This window comes from Dipodomys spectabilis, unplaced genomic scaffold (genome assembly GCF_019054845.1).
Source record: "Dipodomys spectabilis isolate Male_0828 unplaced genomic scaffold, ASM1905484v1 ptg000069l, whole genome shotgun sequence".
Classification (NCBI taxonomy): Eukaryota; Metazoa; Chordata; class Mammalia; order Rodentia; family Heteromyidae; genus Dipodomys; species Dipodomys spectabilis.
This window is the reverse complement of record NW_024870746.1, coordinates 7,959,909-7,983,439: the sequence shown is the minus strand read 5'-3', so window position 1 is coordinate 7,983,439 and position 23,531 is coordinate 7,959,909. Positions and strand designations below refer to the sequence as shown.

Here is a 23,531-nt window from a genome sequence, read left to right as displayed (position 1 = left end):
AACAAGAAGAGACCGATAACATTCCTAGACATAACAAACTATTGAAACCCAATCATGAAGAAATAGAAAACCTAACAGAGCAATAATGAGTAATGTAATCAAATCAATAATAAAAATCTCTCATCAAATAACAGTGTAGGACTTGTTGGTTTCACTGCTGAGCCATATCAAGCTTCTGAAGAACAAATTGGTAACTCTTCTCAAACTACTAAAAATCTGAAAAGGAGGAAGTATCTTCCAAACTCATTTTATAAGACAAGTATTACCTTCTAAGTATACACAATTATTATGTGTCAATCTTTTTTTCAATTTGAACTTTTTTTCAGAGTTAATATAGTGTCTTTATGACTACCTCCAGAGTGACTACAATTTACTTCCAAAGCAGGCATTTTAGTCTTTCATTTTCTCTCCTAGACCTGGCTCCACAGACAGATGATTCATTCCATGTCACTTTTCCTATGACCTTCCTGAAAAACCAGAAATACTTCTTCTTTATTTCTACATCTACTTCAAATACTGAAAGGCTGAACCAATTAATTGGAACCAAAGATTAGGGCAAAGATTGGCAAATGAGCATGATTTTGATTGTTTCTGGTCTAGTGCTTCTTCTTGACTTTCTTAATCCATCATGTCCTTAAAGGCCTAAGGCCCATAGCAACCATACCACAAGGGATGGACAACCAGTGGGGACAAACTCAGGTCACAACTGTCAAACAGTAGGCATGAAAAATATGTTAAGCCAGAGATTTTCATTACAAATCCTGGAATGAAGGCAGAGCAGTTTTCCAAAAGTCCATTTCCTTAAGGTAGGGCCTATTTTCTGTATAAAACTCCATGTAGCCATGGAGTCTGCACCAGCAAAGAGAGTCCAGAGAGCTCCTTCTTCCTTCTGAGGTAAGAGACCACACCGAGAACTGAATATTCACCGTATGCTGTTTTTATTTAGTTGTGTCTTCTTGAGCATCTAAGGATATATTTATCTTATATTTGACATGGCTGGGGTTTTTTACTTCCCTCTCAGATTATAGTGGTGGGAGTAAAGATCAGAAATATAGGTTGGTATCTGTAAAAATTGAGAGTAAGTTCAGAGAAAGCTCTGGATAAGGCACTAGGCTCAAGATTCAGCCGCTTCTGAGAATACAAGTAAGACAACATGGCCTTCTCCCACCTGCTTCTGAGTCTTCATATTTAAATTGTCCCTCTAGCTTTGTTGAGAATTCTCAGTACCAAAGGTGCTTCATGATTGATTTTTTTTGATGTTCAAATGTTAAATGACTACTTGCTTCACAAGCCTAGGATCCACCAGAAAATGTCATCTATGGGAGTAGTTGCCTAATATATAGTGTGGAAAATAGTGAGAAAAAGAATGCAGGAAACTTGCTGGAGGACAGATGAAGAGTGACGTTGAGTCTGGCAGTGGCGCTGAGGGGATCATGCGGAGGCAGCAGGAATACTGTAGAAAGCACATGACAGGCAACACGTGCACAGAAACTCAGAGGTGGATCCCATGGGTTCATATAGAGATTCATTTCCAGTTTTCCTGAAGCACTCTTGGGGATGGACATGATTGGGTAGACTCTAGACCTTTTGCCCTCTCATCTTTTGAATTATTATAAACTTGGGGCCTCACAGCAATCCTCTGAGCCTGCTGTTGTGATGAATGGCTTGTGTTGAGATCTTATGTTGTGTACAGGTTGTCTCAGATGCATTCCGTAGAAAGGAAGCAGAGAGAGAAGTGCTCCACCCACATGGGGCTCCACACATCACCTTTATCTTTTACTTTAAAATTGTGTGGGAACCAGGAAAGCATCCTATGTTCTGAATTCAGAGAAACAGAAAGAAGGAAAAGAGGGTTTCTCACTTCTGAAGGGATGTGCAATGAGAGAGATGTACGACTAAACAGACCATGTTACTCTGTCCTCTAAACCACTAACTCAGCTTTCTGTCCCTAGGTTCAGCATCCTCTGAAGCATGAGTTCCTACCAGCAGAAGCAGCCCCTTGTTCCACCCCCTCAGCCTCAAGACCAGCAGAGGAAACAGCCCTCCCAGCCTCTACCAAAAGTACCCTTTGTTCCCATCACCACGGAACCATGCCACCCAAATGTTCCACAACCTGAGAACACCAAACTTCCTGAGCCAGGCTGTAGCAAGGTCCCTGAGAAGGGATACACTATAGTCCCTGAGCCAGGCAGCACTGTGGTCCCTGGACCATGCAACACCAGTGTCCCTGATCCTGGCTCTGCCACAGTCCCAGGGCCATGCAATGCCAGCGTCCTGGAGCCTGGCTATACCATAGTTACTGGGCCGTGCAATACCAGTGCCCCTGTGGCAGGCTGCACCACAGTCCCTGAGCCAGGCTATTCAAAGGTTCCTGGGCCTGGTTATGCCACAGTGACTGGGCCATGCAATACCAGCATCCTGGAGCCTGCCTATGCCACAGTGACTGGGCCATGCAATACCAGCGTCCCTGTGGCAGGCTGCACAGTCCTTGAATCCGGCTATGCAAAGGTTCCTGAGCCAGGCTACACCATGGTACCAGAGCCAAGCCAGGCCAAGGTTCCTCAGTCTTGCCCCTCAGTAGTCACTCCAAGCCCAGCTCAGCCAAAGACCAAGCAGAAGTAATGCTGTCTACAGCCAGACACTTGAGGAGGTGACCACCAGCGGATGAACACACTCTTCCCATGGCCTTCTACATCCTAATTATCTGGACACTTTATAGTCAATACATTACCACTTTGAATCATGGTTTCTATTTTTATTCTGAAGAATCTGTCCTTTCGAATCTTTCCTTACACATGCTCTATAAAGTCTGCAAGCCTCTTAGTTAAGCAGAATATTGGTTGTTTTGCTGTCCTTCAGATCATCCTGTATGGGAAAAATGAATGTTAATCTCTTTGTTCCATTAAACTACTTTTAACTCCACTTCTGGTTCATGTTGTTTTCTTGGCTGAATTCTCCTTTATCCTTGACCTGCCATTGTGAAAGCAAGACCCGTTGCTATAAGATTTATTTATTCCTGTCACTCTCTGTGAGGTTATTCGAATGCACTTAGAACACATTGCTGGGATAGCAATAAGGCATCATCTCATGGTATCCCAAGCCTGTCTTCTGGGGCAATCACAGCTAGAACAAAGGGTCTCCTTCCTGTTGCTGGCTGCCTGCCCCAAGCTGCCTTTGATGCTCAGTATCCTTCCTGCAAGTCCTATCTTCATTTCAGGAAAACATTATTCCTATGTACTTAAGCTTCAGAATCTGTGGGAGAGGCTTCTCTCATTTTATTGTTGGCCTACCCTGACTGACACATACAGATCCACCGGCAATCATAGGAACACACCATCACACATCACACACCTACACAAATTCCACCCTCATTAGGTCAGGCAGTGTTAACTTTGTTGGGCGGTCTATATAGTTAGGGATTCCTGAAGCTGGAGCAACTGGTGGGCAGAGTGGAGGACGCAGCCTGCCTCCCCTTGGCTAGATTTAGTCTTCTCTAGGAGTTGTAACACTCAGACACTTCTAGGGCATATGTCTATGCATCATTCTCTCTCTTTCTCTATTTTTCCCTCTCTCTTCCTCTCTTTTTCCCTCTCTTCCTCTTTCTCTCCCTCTTACACACATACACATATCACTCTCCTTCTCTCTCATTGCCAAAGAAATAGTTTCATGAAATCATTTCAAATAGGAGGTGAGTTTTGAATTTTTAGCAATTACTAGGATAACACAAAACAGAAGAGGTATATATAATCATCTACAAAGCTGAACAAATTATCAAGCTATGAAATCTCAGGAATTAAAGGCTTCAAAAGTACCTATAACCACCATTCTACTTTCTAAATGAATCAAATATAGAAATAAGCACTCCATTGGGGTATTATTAGCCTTGGAGTATTATTAGCCATAAAGTATTATTTAGCCATAAAGAAGAGTGAAATTGGACTTGGAGTGTGGCTTAGTGGTAGAGTGCTTGCCTGGCATGCATGAAGCCCTGGGTTCAATTCCTCAGTACCACATAAATAGAAAAAGCCAGAAGTGGCATTGCAGCTCAGTGGTAGAGTGTTAGCTTTGAGCAAAAGAAGTTCGGGGACAGTGCTCAGGCCCTGAGTTCGAGCCCCAGGACTGGCAAAATAAAAAGAAGAGTGAAATTATGTCATTTGCAAGAAAAAAAAGTGAAACAAGAATTCACCATACTAAGTACAGTAAGCCAGACCAAAAAAAGAGACAAATACTGCATGTTCCTGTCATACGCAGACTCAATTTCTTTAAAATGAGTGACAGACAGGAATGTAAAACAGATTCTATCTGGGTATAGGTACCACCAAGAGAAGAGAGGGAGAAGGAAGGGGTAGATATGATCAAAGTGCTTTATATACATGTGTGCAAATACAATAATGAGACTTGTTGAAATTGTTTTAAAAGAGAAAATGAGGAGTCAGGAGGAGTGATGTGGTGAATTTGATCAAGGTTTATTGTATGCATGTATAAAAATATCACAGTGAAACTCCTTTGTACAGCTAATGTAGGCCAGGGACATATTTTAAAAAGTTAAGGTAACCCATAAATTAAATCTCTGCATCACTTCTAGTGCCCATTCTTTACTTCTCCTATAATCTGGCCTTCTTGATTTCTGTGTTTAGTGGTTCTGGGATATTGGAGATCTGACCCCAGACACAGAGACTGCTGTGCTAGTCAGCAAGGACACACTTTATCCCCTAGTGAACTGCTCGGTCCTAACATGAAAGAGGTATGGGGCAGTGACAGAATCTGGGTGATGCACAAGAACTTCAGATGGGTTTGGCAAGAGCTCTATGATATTTAGAAATCATCAGATAAAAATCATCCACCAAATCATTATGGGTGATGAGATGATGAGTAGCTGCCAAACTGGCAGGAGACATTGACATCCCCTCTGTCTGTTAGTTGTGAACCTGACCAGGAGGCTTCACAGTACTGCTGATCGCAATGGTGGGAACTCTAGCCATGACTCCAGAATGAATCATCATTAAATAGGTTAATTCTGGGTGGAGGTATATGCTTCATGCTACACATTAATTTGTGAAGTAAAACAAAACTCTTGTGGGTCCAACAGTTTAGAGTAACTTTGTAAAGTGAGTTTTATTGTGGAAGATACACATAACAAAGTTTAGCACGTTGAACATTCTCAAGTGTTCAATTCTGTGGCACTAATTCCACTTGCCATATTGTGTATCTTTCTTAAAATGTATGTATGCAATTAGATTTATGGAAGATGAAGAAAAATCCTGATACTACAATTAGCCAAATATAAATAGTGGTTATTTCTAGCTCACTTTAATAAGCATGTGTCCACAATAATTTACATGATATAGTGTGAAATCATCTTCATCTTTATAGTTTTTATTATAATATTTAAACTAATAGGAGCCAGACAAGATGTTGCTGAACTAGAAATACCTTTTTCACATACATTCTGCCCATCAAAAAATATTCCTGACCTTCTGCGCAGATCCACACGAGTAGCCCAAGGGAAGAGGCTGCTTGCCTCTTGAGAGAAACCATAGCATCTTTCCTCTCCACATACCCTCATCCAATTCTCAGTCTTCTCTTGCTCTTCTCTGGGAGACTCCAGCACACGCTCACCCAGTCAGACTAGGGCGCCTTCCAACCTTGACAGCCATGATATCTGATACCAGCTAAATCAGGACTTGTCCCCTTCTGGTCCTAGTTGGTTTGGGTTGTTGATTTTTTTCTTTACCCACAACAATTCTTTTCTGTAACTTGGCAGAATTAGCACCACACAAGTGCTTATACAAGTCACCTTCTCTTTTGCTGGCTGTATCTGCAAGAGCTATCCTGTGTCTTCGAGAAGTTTGGGAGCAACCTGAGGGTGGCTTATCTTTCTTAACTCTAACTGAAGGCTTCCAACCTTGAACCTGTCCCTTTCTCATCTAAACTCCTTAGAGAGTACAGGAGGTTAGGAATAGAAGACTCCACACCACCACACAACTTTCCCACAGAAAATATTGCAACAAAATGGTGGAATAGTTTTGCCACTGGGAAATAATATACAATCATTGATATATCAACAGTATATTAGCCTCTAGTTTATAAGCTATAAAGTCTGTTTTATTTTTCTATAACTATGTTTAAATTTGTATACTTTATTAATATATAATATACTAATAAATATATTGCTAATACATTTATTATTAGTATTTATTGTTATATATTATCTGTTTGTTATATTTACTAATATACATGTTAATAAGATGTATTAATGTGTTAATGTTTTACTATGTATTATTGATATATATTAATTGTACAAAGTAAAGAATTTTATTGTGACATTTTAATGATGCATATAACATTTTAATCACATTTACCTGCTCTATTACTCTCTTATCTCCCTCTCCATATGATCTCCATATGGTCTTTTCCATATCCAGTGGCTACCTCTTTATTTTCTAAACCTTCTTTATTGTTCTAAAGTCAACATAGGAGGGAAAAAATGTGACACTTTTGTTCATTGAGACCAGTTTATTTCACCTACATTAAGATCTCCAATTTAATCTATTTTCCTAAAAGCAATATAATTTTACTCTTTATGACTAAATAAATCTACAAAGTATTCACAAAAAATGAAATTAAATTAAATTAAAAAAAATAAAATAAAACAAAGCCCTGGGAGAAAAAAAAATAAATCTACAAAGTGACTATATACCATGTTTCTTTGTCCATTTATCCATGGGTGCACACTATGCTAATTTCATAACTTGGCTATTGTGAATAGTGCCACAATAAACTAGTATACAGGAGTCTCTATTGTAATATGACTTTTACATTGGGTGATAAATATATTTTTCATTAATTTTTTTGAAAGGCAAAGAAATTCAGAACATTTTGTTATAAATCAGCTCTGCTCATAATGATACCTTTATCATACAACTTCTACCCAAATATACTTGTTAAAAATGAAATCTCTGGGGTGGGTGGTGAGGAGTGTGGGAGGTGGGGGAGGGAAAGAATAGTAGGACAACAACAGGAAGGTAAGAGGTAACAATGATTGACAAGTAATGTACTCATTGCCTTACTCATGTAACTGTAGCCCCTCTGTACAGCATCTTTACAATAAAATAAAAGATTGAAAAAATTGAAAAAATGAAATCTCTATTTGGAAACCCTTAAATTCCTTGAGTTATCTTTATTTAACATCTCCACCATCCTAGGAATTAATGTTCCTATTATTGAACCAAAAAAAATGAATAATAATCTGGCAAAACCTATAATTTGTGTTACATGCACTGGCAAAAGTAGACCAACTTTTGTGACAAAAAAAAATTCCTTCAAAAGTCTATAGTAGAAATCTAATTTTGATCTATTACACAATGCATTATGGGTTGGCAGAGACTACCATTCATTTTAGCTCATGACTCATAATCCACAACAGTCACTCTTTCCTCTGTGTTCTACTATTGTTAGGACAGGGAAAGAAGTAGAAAATGAAGAACATTTTCACCTAACCCCCTGGACAATCTGAATTTCTAATGACATTGAATTATCTAGAAGTCAGTCACATGATCCTACCAACAACACATGTTGCATGCCCCAAGCTAAAAGAGAATATGGCATTGCTGAGCTCCCATAGCTCTGTCAGAGCCTAGCCTTCTGATTATAAGTATCCGTTCTCTTCTTTCTCTCCATTAACATATTCACTTCTTCCCCAAGAATTGCAACTCAAGGCCCAATGAAGTCACTGTATCTACTTCCAACCCCAGGATCTCTAGGAAATGTGTGCTCCTCTCCATCTTATGTGGTTCTTCTTATTCCACAAACTAGAAAATAAGAGAATCATTCCTTTCCATCCCTGCCACAGCCCAATTTGCAATAATGGAGCAGACATAGGTAACCCTATATACTTTTACTATAATATTTAATATAACTTCACTAAAAAGAGATTATTCTTCAACAATCACTATTCCCTGCTTAAAAAATAAAGTTACTCAAGGATATTGTTATCATATGAAGAACTAAATTTTGCTGAAAGAGCATTTCCTTGTTAAGTAAACTCCCTGTCATCCAAAGGCTTTTTTCTTGTTTTTTTTTCTTATTTGTTTGTCTGTCTTATAGTACTGACTGGGGTTTGTATTCAGGACCTTACATTTAATTTACTATGCAGGTGTTCTACTACTTAAGCCATACTTCCTGTCCTTTTTGCTCTGCTTATTTCTGTTATTCAGTTACATGAATAAATTGGAATCGTTCCCTTTTCTAAAGCTGGAAAGTCTTCCAATTTTTCCATTGCCACCTATAATCCATTGTGACTGCTAGGTTCAGCAGGGCCTACATTGGAGAGCACACACCCAGGGAGGTGGCAGGACATGTCACTGCTTGAAGCTCTGTGACCCGTCGTCTCAGATGACTTGCATTTAGCTTGAAAAGTGACTGATCCTGTTCAGTCTCGGAATATTCCATGTCTTACCATATGGATCTGGAATCTGCCACTCTGCTGAGCCTAAGTTCCTAAGACTTGAGAGCAATCAAGTTCTGTCATTTGTTTTGTTTTTGTGATTTGTTTTTATCACGTAGCAGGAAGAATGTAAGAATTTCCCTAGTTTATCAGATAAGCCTTTCCTTCTTTCCCTGAAGAGAAATCCCTCTATTAACACAGCTAACTTTTTCTTCCAGACATTTCCACGTGCCAGAAAAAAAATTTCTGCCTTAGCAGTCACCCTCTGTAAAATTACCTGAACATTCTCTCATATGTAGAAGCTAGATCTATTATATACTGGATCATGGTAGATTATACAGGACTCTAGACATTCACACACAGTAAGACCAAAGGAGGATATTCTTAGGAGAGGATCACAGAGGCACAATACCTATGTGCAACTAATCATAGAAAATAATACGTGTGGAAATGAACTTCAGGAAATGGAAACACAAAGTATTTTCTTTGTGGCTATTTTGATTTTCTTTTTTAATCTTATTTGTTCATTTATATGTCTTCAGAAGGACAAGGGGGCACAGAAATGGAGGGGGAAATGGTGAATAAATACAGCAGTGGTACTCACTAGACACTACATTGAAAATGAACTGCACAACTTGTAGGTAGAAATGTGAGGGAAAAACTGGGAGAGAGAGAGGGAAGGGGTGACGTTCAAAAAGAAATGTACTCTTGATCTGACTTATGTAACCGTAACCCCTCTGTAGATCACCTCTACAAATAACGAAAAAAGAACATTTAATTACCTGAATGTCCTGTATATCCCCTTCCTATGTACAACCCCTTGTAGTGTCCAGACCCTTGAACATCTCCACAAAGCCCACTTCACCGTTGTCCAATACTATTGATGTTCTTCCCAGTATCCACCTTCCCATTAAACATCTGCCCAAGTCTTTTCCTTTGAAGGTTCCTTTTTCTGACCAGAAGAGGTATATTCTCTAAAGCTGGGGTAGCTGCAGAAGCTAGCAGGACCAAAATACCACAAAGACAAAGCAATGCTCTCTTTTATGGCACTCCATCAAATTCTCTTGAAAAAAAATGGCGTTGTGAGAGGCCATATCTTCACGAAGTTTCAGTCTTTGATCCCCTGGAGATGAGGCTTGGCAAAGAAGGTCTCTCTCCTAAACTTACTGTCATACAACATTCCAGGAGTACACTGAAATAAGACCACCCTCGGCCACGATAACCTTTCCAGACTCTCAGAAAAAAAAAAAAAAAAAAAAAACTTGGATCAAGTCAGAAATCCATAGGATTTGCTAGGCACTGGTTTCTGTCCTCTGAACAGAATTATGCCCATTTCATGATTGTCTCAACCTGGCTTCTCAACCTGTGCCTGACACTAGAACCTCAAGGGCAGGGAGTTTACTTGGGAATATAAAAAAAGGAGAATCTGAGAAAGAAGGAAAGAATGTCCATTCAAGAAGGCATGATCATGTAGCTTATCACCAAGAACCACTGTGATCACATCTCTGAAAGTATTTGTCCCACAGCTTTCTCTCACTCTTTTACTACCAACATTTGTCGAATGTGGGTCCAAGTGAACTTCTACCACAGGAGCCTCATATCGGGGAGGAGAAAGGTGCGTGTAGCATGGTCCTGCAGAGCAAACTGGTCTACAGACTCGTGCACAAAATCCATTCAAGACTACTTAGAAAAGGCCATGTGACAGTGTATGGGTAAATGTTAGGACAGAGAGGATTTATAAGAATGCCAAAGAGGTTTTAAAGACGTTTGTCATCTGGTAAGCTTAGAAAAGAACTGAATTAGATATAGGAAAATTAGCAGCATGCTCTCAGCCTTAAAAGACAACAACATAAAAGCCAGAAGTATGTGGGAAGATACCAAATGCAATCAGCAGTCTCGTGGCTGCCAGAAAAACCTTCTGACCAGGACATTGAACTACCCTATAGAGTAGAGAAATCCTTTACATACTACTGTACTGTGTACTTAGACAAAATAGCAGAAGAGTACAAAAGGAAAAAAAGTCCCTAATGCTAGAAAAAAAGAACCATGTGAACTGGGAAAAAGGAGATACAAGTAAAGCCAAAACCCAAAGAGACTATTAGATGAGAGTCCCTTTATGCCAAAGGACAAGGGCCCAGACAGGATAAGAGAGGCAGGACATAACTTCATAGCTGAAGCTAGCCTCCTTCACCAAGTCTCTCAGCCTGAAAGGACAGAGGTTGTTTTAGACAGAGATTCCTGCCCTGTAGGCAGCCTGGAAGACTTGGAATTCCTTTGTAAGGTCCATATGGAGGGATTTAAGTGAGAAGAGATTTACACTCAGTCCTAGAGGAGAGAGAAATGGACACCATCTGCTGTGAATGCAGGCATGGTGGCAGCAGTAGCCTTAGCTCCAGGGATGTGGCCACTACAACAACTCTAGGATGGAAATCAAGGAGTAGGGAAAGTCACAGAAATCTGCCATTTGCTAAGCTCTTACTGTCTTCTAGATCATACCATGAGATTTGTCATAAAGACATATTACCACTATAGGAAACCCTCTAGTATTTCTCAAGGCAGCCTCTGCTGTCTCTTTTCAAACGGTATTAGCCATCTTTCCAATGGCATATCCATCCACTCATTCATTTTGTCCCACTATATGGGAATAAGAGGTTGAACAATGGCCAGGAGTACCCAACGGGAGGAGGCTCTGGTGGTCCTGGACTAAAGATTTGTGGAAGGCGATTATACAGCCATCAGATGCTCCACAGTCAGATGCACAAAATAGGAAGAAAGGCAATTCTGAAAGGCCTATGTATCAATCATGGTTTGGATTCTCCATAGACAGTGCTTAGAACAGGTTTTGTGTTGCAAGCAGGCCCAGGTTAGTAGCTTCAGATCCATCTTATCTTGAAGAAGCTGAATTTTGGCATAAAGGCTCAGGGAATCTCAGCTCTCTTGTTCCTGTGTTGTTCTCAGAGAAATAATCTTCATGAGAGGCAGGATCTTTAAGGCCTGCTCCCATGTTAGATAGGACAAGTGGCTGAGCTCCACCGACGATGTCACTTTGAGGCCTGACACCCTTCTTGGCAATTTCACTACTCAAAATTCCTCTCTACTGACCAAAGTCTTGCTACCTCCCTGCTCTTCTCTGTTGTCTTTGAGTCTTTTTTTTTTTAAGATAAGACATTTTTTTTGGTCCAGCCTGTCCACATGAAGTGATGTATTAATGGAATTACTTAATTTTTCCAGTTAGGGTCAATTCAGACTATCATGTCTGTGGATTCCCAGAATAACCAGAGACAGTGCCATTTACTTCCACATCTCCTTCAGATCCTAAACATCCCATAAAAGCCATGCCTGGGCCAAGGATTAGAACTTTCCAGAAGACAGACCTTTGTTCTGATTTGAGCAGTCTTACAAATCTTCCTTTGCTCTTTCAATTTGCACTATCCTCTCACACCTGGGCATAGAAGATGCTCTTCAAGGAAAAGGACCAGATGACATAATTGTTAGCAAATTAAAAAAAAAGTCACGTTTGTAGTTGCATCACAGACACTGAGCCAATGGGTGGATTCAGGGCCTGGGGTGAATCATGTCTGACAGGTAAGAAATGACACAGCAGCCCCAAAGGTCCCATCTCCCAGAGGCAAGGCTGTCCTCTGCATAAAAAGCCAGCTGGCTGAGGGTACCACACCAGATCTGAGGGACCACACTGCCTGTTCTTCTCTGCATACAGGTGAGCCTTTCTGCTTGGAACTTTTACCATTTACTCTAAGCCTGCATTTGTTTGTTGGAAACTTGCCATTTGGGGGTGTCTTTCTAAATATTGAAATTTAGTCACAGTCTTGCAGATGATCCACCTGAAGGATGAATTTTAGGAATTGCTGTTGTAAAAGTAATCATGCTTTGGATTTGAAGAGACTGGAGATACACATAATTTGTTCTGTGCCATTGATTCTTGCTGAAAGAGTAAGGAGCTGGTGCAAGGACCCAGAGGAAGGAAATAGCAGAAAGAGAACCGAAGTTCAGGTCCATAATTCCTTTTTTATTCATAATTTTAATACAAAGAACTTTATTCTTTTTTTTTTGGTCCGGTCGTGGGGCCTGAACTCTGGGCCCTGGCGCTGTCCCTCAGCTCTTCAGCTCAAGGCTAGCACTCTACCACTAGAGTCACAGCACCACTTCCGACCTTTTCTGCTTATGTGGTGCTGAGGAATTGAACCCAGGGCCTCATGCATGCAAGGCAAGCGCTCTACCCCTGAGCCACCTTCCCAGCCCAGAACTTTGTTCTTTCAACAAATATTTTATAAGACTTTACAGCTACTAAAAATAACTTCGCTAACAGGAATTTATGCCACCCAACTACAATTGATTCAGAAGATTAAGAGATAAAAATACAACATAGACACTGATCCAGGTTCTGGGATACTGGCCAGTTGCTGTGGTACTTTGGTGACACAGAGATTTCTGGATAGGTTGTTCAAAAGTCATCCAAAAGTGCCATAGGCTATGATCTGGGAAGGTTGGGTAAACTGAATCAAGTAGGGGAGACAGAAACAACTTAGAGAGAGGCATGCTTGAGCCAGTGTTCAAGTGTGACTGTGAGGAATTCTAGAGACCAGAGTTACCCTAGGGGTGATGAAGCATCCTATTTATCATGAGTGGGTGGGTTGCAGTTATTGCCATTTTCCAACACATTGCATTTCCAATCAACCCAGTAACTTAAGTCTCTGATTCGTGCTAGAAGCCAGATGCTGTGTTCTGCTGCTAACTGACTATAGAAAGAGATAGGACAGGGGCTGGGAAGGTGGCTCAGTGGTAGAGTGCTTGCCTTGCATGCATGAGGCCCTGAGTTCTATTTCTCAGCACCACATAATCAGAAACAGCCGGAAGTGGCGCTGTGGCTCAAATGGTAGAGCACTTGCTGAGCTGAAGAGCTGAGGGACAGCGCTCAGGCCCAGAGTTCAGGCCCCACGACTGACAAAGAAGGAAAGAAAGAAAAGAAAGAAAGAGAGAGAGAGAGAGAGAGAAAGAAAGAAAGAAAGAAAGAAAGAAAGAAAGAAAGAAAGAAAGAAAGAAAGAAAGAAAGAAAGAAAGAAAGAAAGAAAGAAAGAAAGAGAAAGAAAGAGAAAGAGAGAAAGAGATAGAATACTGGGATGAGTCCTTCTCAAGTGAAGCAGAACCCATTATCTTTAAGTTTCTCCTCTTCAAAGACCCAGAAATTATCCAAGTAGTCTGTGCACTGGAAAGGAAGAAGAACCTTTGCTTCTTAAAAGATCCTAAGTCACATTGAGGATGGCTTCTCCCTGAGTTATTCCTTTGTTCGAATCCTCTGTTCTGTCTCCAGGACCAGCCACTGTTGAAAATGAGTTCGCAGCAGCAGAAGCAGCCCTGTACTGAAGTTCCCCAACTGCATCAGCAGCAGGTGAAACAGCCTTGCCAGCCTCCACCCCAGGAGCCATGCGCCCCCAAAACCAAGGAGCCCTGCCACCCCAAGGCACCCGAGCCCTGCCCTTCCAAGGCTCCTGAGCCCTGCCACCCCAAGATGCCTGAGCCCTGCCACCCCAAGGCACCTGAGCCCTGCCACCCCAAGGCACCTGAGCCCTGCCACCCCAAGATGCCTGAGCCCTGCCACCCCAAGGTGCCTGAGCCCTGCCACCCCAAGATGCCTGAGCCCTGCCACCCCAAGATGCCTGAGCCCTGCCCTTCAACAGTCACTCCAGCACCAGCTCAGCAGATGAAGCAAAAGTAAAGTGGTCCAAAGCCACACCCTCAAGGAGTTAGCCATTGATGCTGCGCTTCCTTTCCCATTCTGCTTATGAGTCTTAGTAGCCTTGTACCTGCATGTTGTGACCCTGAGTCAAAGTCCCTCCTTGATTTGTACCCTGCAAACAAGCGCTATCGGGCTTTCTTTCCTGCATACGTGGGGCTTCCGAGCCTCTGAGTTAGCCTGAGGAGTTCAGTGCCTAGCTGGTTTTCATCTATGCAGAATTTATGTAAGGAGGGACTCAAGGTGAAAGCGAGTGACTCCACTCTTTCACACTCCCATTAAATTCCCCTCCATTCCAGTCCTGATTCTGTGTGTTGTTATTGTCAAGTTCAACTCCTCCCTTCTTTCTTTCTTCTCACGAAGCAGACGCTGTTCATCCAGAGGGCAGGGCTTAATTAAAGGGCTCTGCTCAGCGGGCATCTGACCCTGACACTGGGAGAAGGGAAGTTGCTTCCTCTGCATAGTCCTGGGCTGCCACAGGAAGTGTGTGCAATGCCACCCAGCGGCTGTGGCCTTGCACCCCCAGGGCTGGGGTAGGGTTCTCCTGTGACTCAATGAGTCACCGTGGAGTTTAGCTCATGCCTGTCCAAACTGGCTCTTAACTAACCTGCCTCTGAATCGGGCTTCTATATTGCTGACTTATTCAATCAACTTCTCTGTGTTTTAGAAAACGTTCTTCCTATGTGTGTGACTCCACTTCCCTCATTCATTTCCGCTAGCTATCAACAAGTACAATTTCCAAATGTACCTGAGGAGTCATGTTCTCTACTGTTAGCCCAGTCAGCCCCACTCCAGCCACTGAGTGTCCAATGTGGGCCAGAAAAGGGATGAGGGAGATTCACAGAACTTGTCAGGAACATTTTCAGCCTCTTAGAGAGGTGATTTCCTTATCCTACCACATCCCTCATTCAAACATTCAGACAGGCATAGACTCCAGGTAGGCCTGGAGTCTTCAAACACAAAACCTGTCCCATCAGACTCCCATGTCAGAGGCTAAACTGCAAACATAGTGCAGTAGGAACCTCACTCCCATCATCCTAGAGTTTAGAGTCATATTGGAGCACACTGGTTAAGACTACACTTATCCCAGTTACTAGGGAGGCCTACGTAGAAGGATTAAAGTATGAGACCATCTGGGCAAAGCATGAGCCCTGCCATCCCAAGATGCCTGAGCCCTATCTGAAAAAAAAAAAAAATTAAAGAAGAAGGGATGAGGGTGTGGCCAGAGTGATATTTCATGAGAACCTGAGTTCAAACCCCAGTATCACCAAAAAGAAAAAAAAAAAGGTTTAGAATGATTCTCACTATAAAACTATGTAAGAATAACAAGGGAAAGGGAAAAAGATGGAGAATGAATAATTGCAAAATACATTACAACCATGTATGAAGATAGCCTAAGAAATCTCAATGAAAACTGTTGATCAGTAGGGGGGTCAGGAGAAGAAAAAGCAAGAGAGTTATTCTGAGCAAAATATAATACACTAGAGTATACCTGCATGCGAAATACCATAGTGAAACCCACTGGTGCAATTAATACACTCTAAAAAAATTAGATGACATGAAAGTAAAATGGGTTCTGTGAGGGAGGATGTCAACAGAAATGGAAAGGATTAATGAAGGTGGTAAATGCGGGTGAATATGGTCCATGTAGTTTATTTTCATGTGTGGAAGTAGAACAGTGAAACCTGTTTGAAACTGTTTTAAGACAAGGGAGAGAAATGAGAGAATTGATAAAGGGGGTAAGGCTGATCAAGGTACATTACAAATGTGTGTGGAAATGCCATAATGAAACTCCCCTGTACAGCTAATACTTGAGAACAAAATAAGAACTCAGGAAAAAAAGGAGAATGACATGAAACAAGCAGAATCAATAGCACATTTGTGTGTGTGTGCTTATATGCAAGAAGGATGTTTTAAAATTTTTGTTTTTAATTGATGCATAATAATTATACATGGTTATGAGACACCGTGTGATTATTTAATACATATACAAACTATGTAATGATCAACTCAGGGCAATTAACATTTCCATCTTCTTTTCATTTAGTTATATTTTAGGGCTTTAAACTCCTTTTTTCTAATTCTTCAAAAAAATATAAAAATGGTGTTATAAACTGTAGTGATCCTGCAATGCTGTAGAACACTGGAGCTTATTTCAAACCCCCAGAGTTACTTAGTCTTAAATTCCACCTGGCAGCAAATCCCGAACACTGGCAGGTGTATTCTGGAATCTGAGACCTCCACCAGCTATGAGTTTGGTGCATTTCTTTGGTTGTGACCTTCGGACAATGAGTCTTGTCTTTCCTTGGGAGGTTACAGCCGACAACCACCAGATACATCAATGCCTGAGCTCCCCACTGTTTAAACTTCTCAGCGGTTCCACGTCAGATCACCTCCCTCTCCATGATGACCTATCATGGTTATCTTCATCACAGATTCCATGCCAAAAAGTCCCCAAATCTCCTGGGTTTGTGAGGTTTAGCCTAAGAAGGTGACCCATATGAACAGGAGAGAAACAATTTGGATTATTAACCCTGCATTGCTTTCTCTCCTTTTCCCTGCATTACCTGTATCTTAAGGATTGCTGTGGTTTTTATACAGAAAGCTCCAAATTCTCTTCTCTTTTTTTCAGTTTTATAGTGTTTTATTTGTGCTCATGAGGCTTTTCATATTTGACTCTGAGTTGAAATGATTAGCTTCATAATTCATTGGAGTTATAGAACTTCCTGTCTTTGATTAGCTCTACTTTTCCTTTCTTTTTTTTTTTTTTTGGGTCCGGTCGTGGGGCCTGAACTCTGGGCCTGGGCGCTGTCCCTCAGCTCTTCAGCTCAAGGCTAGCGCTCTACCACTTGAGCCACAGCACCACCTCCGGTTTTTTTCTTTTTGCTTATGTGGTGCTGAGGAATCAAACCCAGGGCCTCAGGCATGCAAGGCAAGTGCTCTACCACTGAGCCATCTTCCCAGCCCAGCTCTACTTTTCTTTGACATGGAAAAAAAGTGATATTCAAAAATTGCAGGAGTGGAAATTTCCCAGACAGGCTTATCAACTGCTATAAATCAAGTAAGTTTTTCCTAAAAGTTAACAAAAGCATGTAAACTTCTCATTTTAACTTGGTTCTAATAGCTTATTAACTTTCTTACTTTACAGAACTGTCTTCATTTTGAAGCCCTGAGATTCAGGAACATCCTGACTTTTCGAACATGAATTGCTCAGTACTGATATTAAAATTAGAAACAGACCCTGGTTATGTATCTTTGAAAACTTTTATATTCACTTCAATTAATTTATAGTTATTGTGATGTGAAGCAATGCTATATTAACAAGAACAGTTCCTCAATAAAACTGTAATATTAGAAAAATAGTATGAATTAAATTACAAAATGCATATTTTAAAATAGTAGTTGGGGATGGAGGTGTGGCTGAGCAGTAGAGCACTGACCTGGCAAGCACAAGGCCCTGAATCTAAACACCAGCACCACTAAAGAAAAAAACATGTTTTTATATGTGCCAGTACTGGAGTTTTAACTCAGGGCTTCTCACTCTTGCTTAACTTTTTCACTCATGGCTGGTGCTCTACCACCTGAACCATACCTCCATCTCCAGCTTTTTGGTGATCAACTGGAGATCAGTGTCTCAGAGATTTGTCTGCTTAGGCTGGCTTCAGACCTTGATCTTCTGAGTGAGCACTGTAGACATGAGCTCAGTGCTGGGGAATAACAGAAATTTTAAAAAAGAAAAAAATTTCTCTTTGGAAAATACCAACTTGTTACTGGCAATCTATGTTCTTCTTCTTTGTTTTAATGGACGACTTGGACATGAATTTTTCCAACTTGTCATCTGAAGGCTTTGGTACAGATGAAATTACCTCTTTAAGTTTATTCTGAATTAAGTTTGCCATTGTATTTAAGGCGTCATCCTGCAAATCCACTTTAGGTATGTGTGGTAATTTAGGCCCCATTATAACCTCATTACTGCTGTGCTTGTTTCAAGCAAAGTTCCAAGTTTACAGTCATCTTCTCTTTACATTACATGAGCAAGGTAATGAGTAAATTTCCTATCAAGCATTGTTGCCTCCTCCTTTGGTTTTCCCCTACCATCCCTTCCCTCCCACCTCCACAACTACCCCTCCTCCCCACCCCAAAGTTGTAAAGTTCATTTTTAACATAGTGTCTTGTACATCTCATTGTTACAATGGGTCAACCTGTATCCTTATTTAAGCATTTTGGTTTTTCCCTTCCCCTCCCCAAATTAGAGAAGTGTATATACAAAATGCAGGGCACAGACATCAAATACAGTGAAAACAGGGGTTATACTGTGGGAGAGGAACATACAAAGAAACAAAAAAAAATCACATGGTACATTATAAATACATTAGAAACAATAGCAAGCAAGAACAAAAGATATTTGTGTCCCTATCTTGGGGTTCATTTCACTTAAAATCATCTTATCTGGTCATTTGTACCTAGCTTTTGACCTTTTCTGCTTGTCCTACACATGTACTAGTTATTGCAAATAAGGGAAACCATGGGACCTATGTTTCTCTGGGCCTGGCTGACTTCACTTAATATAAATTTTTCCAAGTCTTTCCATTTCCTAACAAATGGGGCAATGTCATTCTGATGGAGGCATAGAATTCCATTGTATACCACATTTTCTTGATCCATTCATCTACTGGGGGGCATCTGGGTTGGTTCCATATCTTAGCTATGGTAAATAATGCTGCGATAAACATAGATGTGCTGGTAGCCTTAGTATGGCCTTGTTTGTAATCATTTGGGTAAATGCCCAAAAGTGGGATTGCTGGGTCATAGAGGAGCTCTATGTGGAGTCTTTTGAGGAAACTCCAAAGTGGTTGAACAAGATTATATTCCCACCAACAATGCAGTAGGGTTCCCTTCTGGCCACATCCCCTCCAGCATCTGTTGTTACTAGATTTCTTGATTATAGCCATTCTAACTGGGGTGAGGTGGAATCTCAATGTTGTTTTGACTTGCATCTGTGTTTTCAATAAGTTTTTTATTGTGAAAATACTGTACAGAGGGGTTACGGTTAAATGAGCAAGGTAATGAGTACATTACTTATCAAGCATTGTTGCCTCCTCCTTGGTTTTTCCCCCACCATCCCTTCCCTCCCACCTCCTCAACTATACCCCCTCCTCCTCCACCCCTCCCAAGTTGTAAAGTTCGTTTTTCAACATAGTGTCTTGTACATCTCATTGTTGCAATGGTTCCACCTGTATCTCTATTTAAACAATAGGTAGTTGTTTCTTTGAGGATTTGTTTTGGGGGGATTTAATTTTTTGAGTTCTAAATATATTTTAGATATGAGGCCCTTGTCCATTGTATGGCCAGTGAAGATCTCCCAATCTGTGGGCTTTCTACTGATCTTGCTAGCTATGTCCTTTGCAATATAGAAGTTCTGCAGTTTCATGCAATCCCATTTGCCCAATCTTTCTTTGATTTGTTGTGTTTCTGGGTCTCTATTAAGAAAATTTGGCCTGTGCCAATAAGACAGAGGGTTTCTCCTATTCCTTCCTAAAATGTTTTCAGGGAGTCTGCTTTTACTTCTAGGTCTTTGATTCATTTGGAGTTGATTCTGGTGCAGGGTGATATATAAGGATCTAGCTTTAGTTTTCTACAAGTGATTAACCAATTTTGCCAGCACCATTTACTGAAGAGGCTGTCTTTCTTCAGTCTATTTTTTATCTCACTTGTCAAAATTTAGGTGGCTATAGGTCCATGGGTTCATTTCTGAGTCTTCAGTCCTATTCCATTGGTCCCCAGGTCTGTTCTTGTGCCAGTACCAAGCTGTTTTGATTACTATGGCTTTGTAGTAGAGTTTGAAATTTGGTATTGATATTTCTCCAGCACTGTTATTTCTGTTAAGGATTATTTTTGCCATTCAGGGTCTTTTATTGTTCCATATGAATTTTTGGACTGCCTCTTCTATTTCCTTGAAGAATGAGGTTGGAATTTTGATAGGTATCGCACTGAATTTGTAGATAGCCTTGGGAAGTATTGCCATTTTCATGATGTTGATCCTTCCAATCCAGGAGCATGAGAGGTTTTTCTACTTCATAAGTTCTGTTTTGATTTCCTTTTTCATGTTTTTAAAGTTTTCATCATAGAGGTCCTTCACTTAATCTTTAGTTAACTCCTAGATGTTTTATTTTTTGTGGGGCTATTACAAAAGGAGTTGCTTTCCTGATTTCAGCCGTGCTTTTCTCATTGTTGGCATACAGAAAAACCATTGATTTCTGAGAGTTAATTTTGTACCCTGCTATTTTGCCAAAGTTTTGAATCAACTCAAGTAATTTGGGAGAGGACTCCATGGGATTCTTTAAATACAAGATCATGTCATCTGCAAAGAGGGGGAGTTTTACTTCATCTTTCCTTATTTGGATCCCTTTTATGTTTGCCTCTTGTCTTATTGCTGTGGCTTGGCATTCTAATACTAGATTGAAGAGAAGTGGAGAGAGTGGACATCCTTGTCTCATTCCTGAGTTAAGAGGAAATGGCTTTAGGTTTTCACCATTAAGTATAATGCTGGCTGTAGGTTTCTCATATACAGTCTTTATTGTATTGAGGAATGCTCCCTGGATAATAAAGGGGTGTTGGATCTTGTCAAATGCTTTTTCTGCATCTATTGAGATAATCATGTGGTTCTTATCCTTGCTCTTGTTGATGTGATGAATTATATTAATTGCTTTGCATATATTGAACTAGCTTTGAACCCCTGAAATGAATCCTGTTTGATCGTGGTGAATGAATTTTTTTCATGAGTTGTTGAAGACAATTGGCCAAGATTTTGTTAAGAAGTTTTGCACTGATGTTCATCAAAGAAATAGGTGTATAGTTCTCTTTCTTTGATGAGTCCCTGCCTGGTTTGGGGATGAGGGTTACACTGGCTTCATAGAAAGAGTTCGGTAGTGAGCTTTCTCTTTCAATTTCATTGAAGAGTTGGAGGAGTATTGGTGGCAGACACTGGCAAGTGCTCAGATGTTTCCTTAACCAAGCTGCCTGAATTTTTTCTCTCTGGCCAAACTCTCTGTACTGTTATGGCATACTTGGTGTGATTCTCTAGCCTAGGACTGTTCATTGAAACACTAAAACTGCTTTCTATGCCAGAGCTTGTTTAGCCTCCAGCTTCTCCTCTGCCATCTTCCTCTAGACTCCTCTTCTTCTTTTCTATTCCTGTAGTTGTGTTGTTTTAGGCATAAATCTGTCAACTGCCTCTGATGAGAAAAGGGCTTTTTGTGCATTCAAGCAAGGTCCTGGATTCTTAAAAGTGTTTAATGGCACTTTCTGTGAAGAGTTAGTGTGGTTACAATCCTTCACAGTTTCATTATGGCTACTATCATCCTTGTAGGAGTTTGATGGTCTGTCCATGTGCTCCCCAGATGAACAGGTACATTTTGAGTCAAAATAACATAAAGGCAATTCACAAGAAAAATCAAGACAAGGAGTTGAGTTCCCAGAAGTCTTAAAAGAAGCTGCACAAAATCCAGATCTATCTGAGTGGAAGTCTGATCTAAAATCTCTGCGCATATGTTCTGGAACCAGTTTCTTCTTTGACTTGTAATAGTCTTGCACTCTGCAACTTCATAAATTTAATAAGATAAACTTCTATAAAGTCTTCCGATGGGTATTCACCCAGAGCATTATAGTCTTCTATAGCACCAGGTAGAAAAATTCGCTCAACTAATTTCTTCATGGCTCCACTTCAGGAACTCATTATTAAGTAACGAGATTTCAAATTGATTGTATACAACCAGATAGGGCGAGGCCCTCCTGATATTTGGCCCATGTATCACATTTGGCCCACGGCCCTTTGGACATGGAGGTTTAATAAACTCCCAAGCTTGCCATCACTTGATGCCATGTTTTCCTACTTGCAGGAGAAGGCCCAAATTTTCTTCTTCAGCAATATTACATGGAAAGTGAAATATGTTAGATGATCAAAACAACAGAATGTAATGAACAATAAAGGTTGAAGATCTTAGTTTCTAAACTAGCTATGTTCAAAGCACATTCCTGCTGAGGTAGATATGGTACTGGGGATAATAGTGATAATAATGCAACTAATAACTATGTGTTGTTCTAATAAACAACTACTTATTGACTGCTAATTAGATTTCAGGCATGCCACCAAATGAATGACATGTGCCAGTACAATCTTAGTTAAAGACGAATTTGTATTGTAAATACTACTTTCTCCAATATGAATAAGAGACACTGAATTACTAAGGAGTTAAATAATTGGTTCTCATGTCATTGTTACAAGTGATCATGAGAGTTTGAAACAATGTAATAAGACTCTTTGGCATGAACAAAAATTCAACAATCAGTAAGAGTCTAGATAAGGGATTCAGAAAGTAGAGAAATCAAACCAAAATATTGTGGCTCTGCTAATAAATGAGTTTTGAGAAGAAAAAGACATTGCTTATACCATTGCCAAAAAGTACTTTATTTAAGAAGTAACAGAACAGTTACAATGACTAGACAGAGATCAAAATTCCTGCCCAGGTGACATGCAGACTTGAGAGACATCCTCTGATAGCACCAGCAAGACAGCTTCTGCTCTTCCTTCTGAAGGCCTGAAATGCTGGCTCTGCTGAGGATGGGCCTTGTTCAGCCACCTCCTGGACAGTGGCAGCATGACAGCCTCTCATTGTCAGGAATCATCACAGGCAGGTTACAGGATAAACAGGGAATGAAGCAGGTTGTTCTGTATCAAGAACAGCTTTTGAAGAGAAGATGGAGAGGTTGCCATGGAAGCAGGTAGACCAGTTTCCCTTATCTTTTCATAATTCTGATAAATCCTGAAGCCATCACTTGATCTTGGGTGGGCACTGTGGCTGCCAGGGTGTGGGAGGTTGCACGGGAGGGCATTTCTGCTGGCACTGCTGAGGTGGGCATGGCTCAGGACACTTTGGGGGTGGACACGGCTCAGGGCACTTTGGGGGTGGGCATGGCTCAGGGCACTTTGGGGGTAGGCACGGCTCAGGGCACTTTGGAGGTGGACACGGCTCAGGGCACTTTGGGGGTGAGCATGGCTCAGGGCACTTTGGGGGCAGACACACAGGAGGAGGCTGGCAGGGCTGCTTGCACTGCTGCTGTTGATAAGACATTCTGGAGTGTCTGAATCTGAAAAAAGAATCATCACAATGTTCACAGTAAAAGACTCCCATAGAGAAAGAAGCCACAGCTTATAGACTAGGAGGGGATATTACTCTTTCTCCAAGAAAATAGTTAAATATCACAATTCCTTTTTTTTTTTTTTTATCACTTTCCAGGTTCTCATTTCCATTTTAGCCATTTGTAACATCAACC

The 23,531-nt window shown here is 40.8% G+C and overlaps 2 protein-coding genes and 1 pseudogene across 2 annotated transcripts; 2 read left to right on the top strand and 1 right to left on the bottom strand.

Moving 5' to 3' along the window:
- Nucleotides 1-1,971: 1,971 nt before the first annotated feature.
- LOC122109689 (small proline-rich protein 3-like) lies at nt 1,972-2,622 on the top strand. Its single transcript, XM_042682245.1, has 2 exons — nt 1,972-2,236; nt 2,333-2,622. The coding sequence occupies exons 1-2, from the start codon at nt 1,972-1,974 to the stop codon at nt 2,620-2,622; spliced, it is 555 nt and encodes a 184-aa protein (XP_042538179.1).
- An 11,171-nt stretch (nt 2,623-13,793) lies between these two features.
- Nucleotides 13,794-14,180, top strand: LOC122109638 (cornifin-A-like). Its single transcript, XM_042682163.1, has one exon. The coding sequence runs from the start codon at nt 13,794-13,796 to the stop codon at nt 14,178-14,180; it is 387 nt and encodes a 128-aa protein (XP_042538097.1).
- Nucleotides 14,181-17,874: 3,694 nt separating this feature from the next.
- Nucleotides 17,875-22,080, bottom strand: LOC122109659 (annotated as a pseudogene).
- Nucleotides 22,081-23,531: the final 1,451 nt, after the last annotated feature.

Excerpts from the sequence above, each read along its gene's own strand:
- LOC122109689 (XM_042682245.1), top strand. The coding sequence starts at position 1,972 with ATGAGTTCCTACCAGCAGAAGCAGCCCCTTGTTCCACCCCCTCAGCCT. Across the intron at positions 2,237-2,332 it reads CACCAGTGTCCCTGATCCTG|GCTGCACCACAGTCCCTGAG; the intron begins GCTCTGCCACAG and ends CCCCTGTGGCAG.
- LOC122109638 (XM_042682163.1), top strand. The coding sequence starts at position 13,794 with ATGAGTTCGCAGCAGCAGAAGCAGCCCTGTACTGAAGTTCCCCAACTG.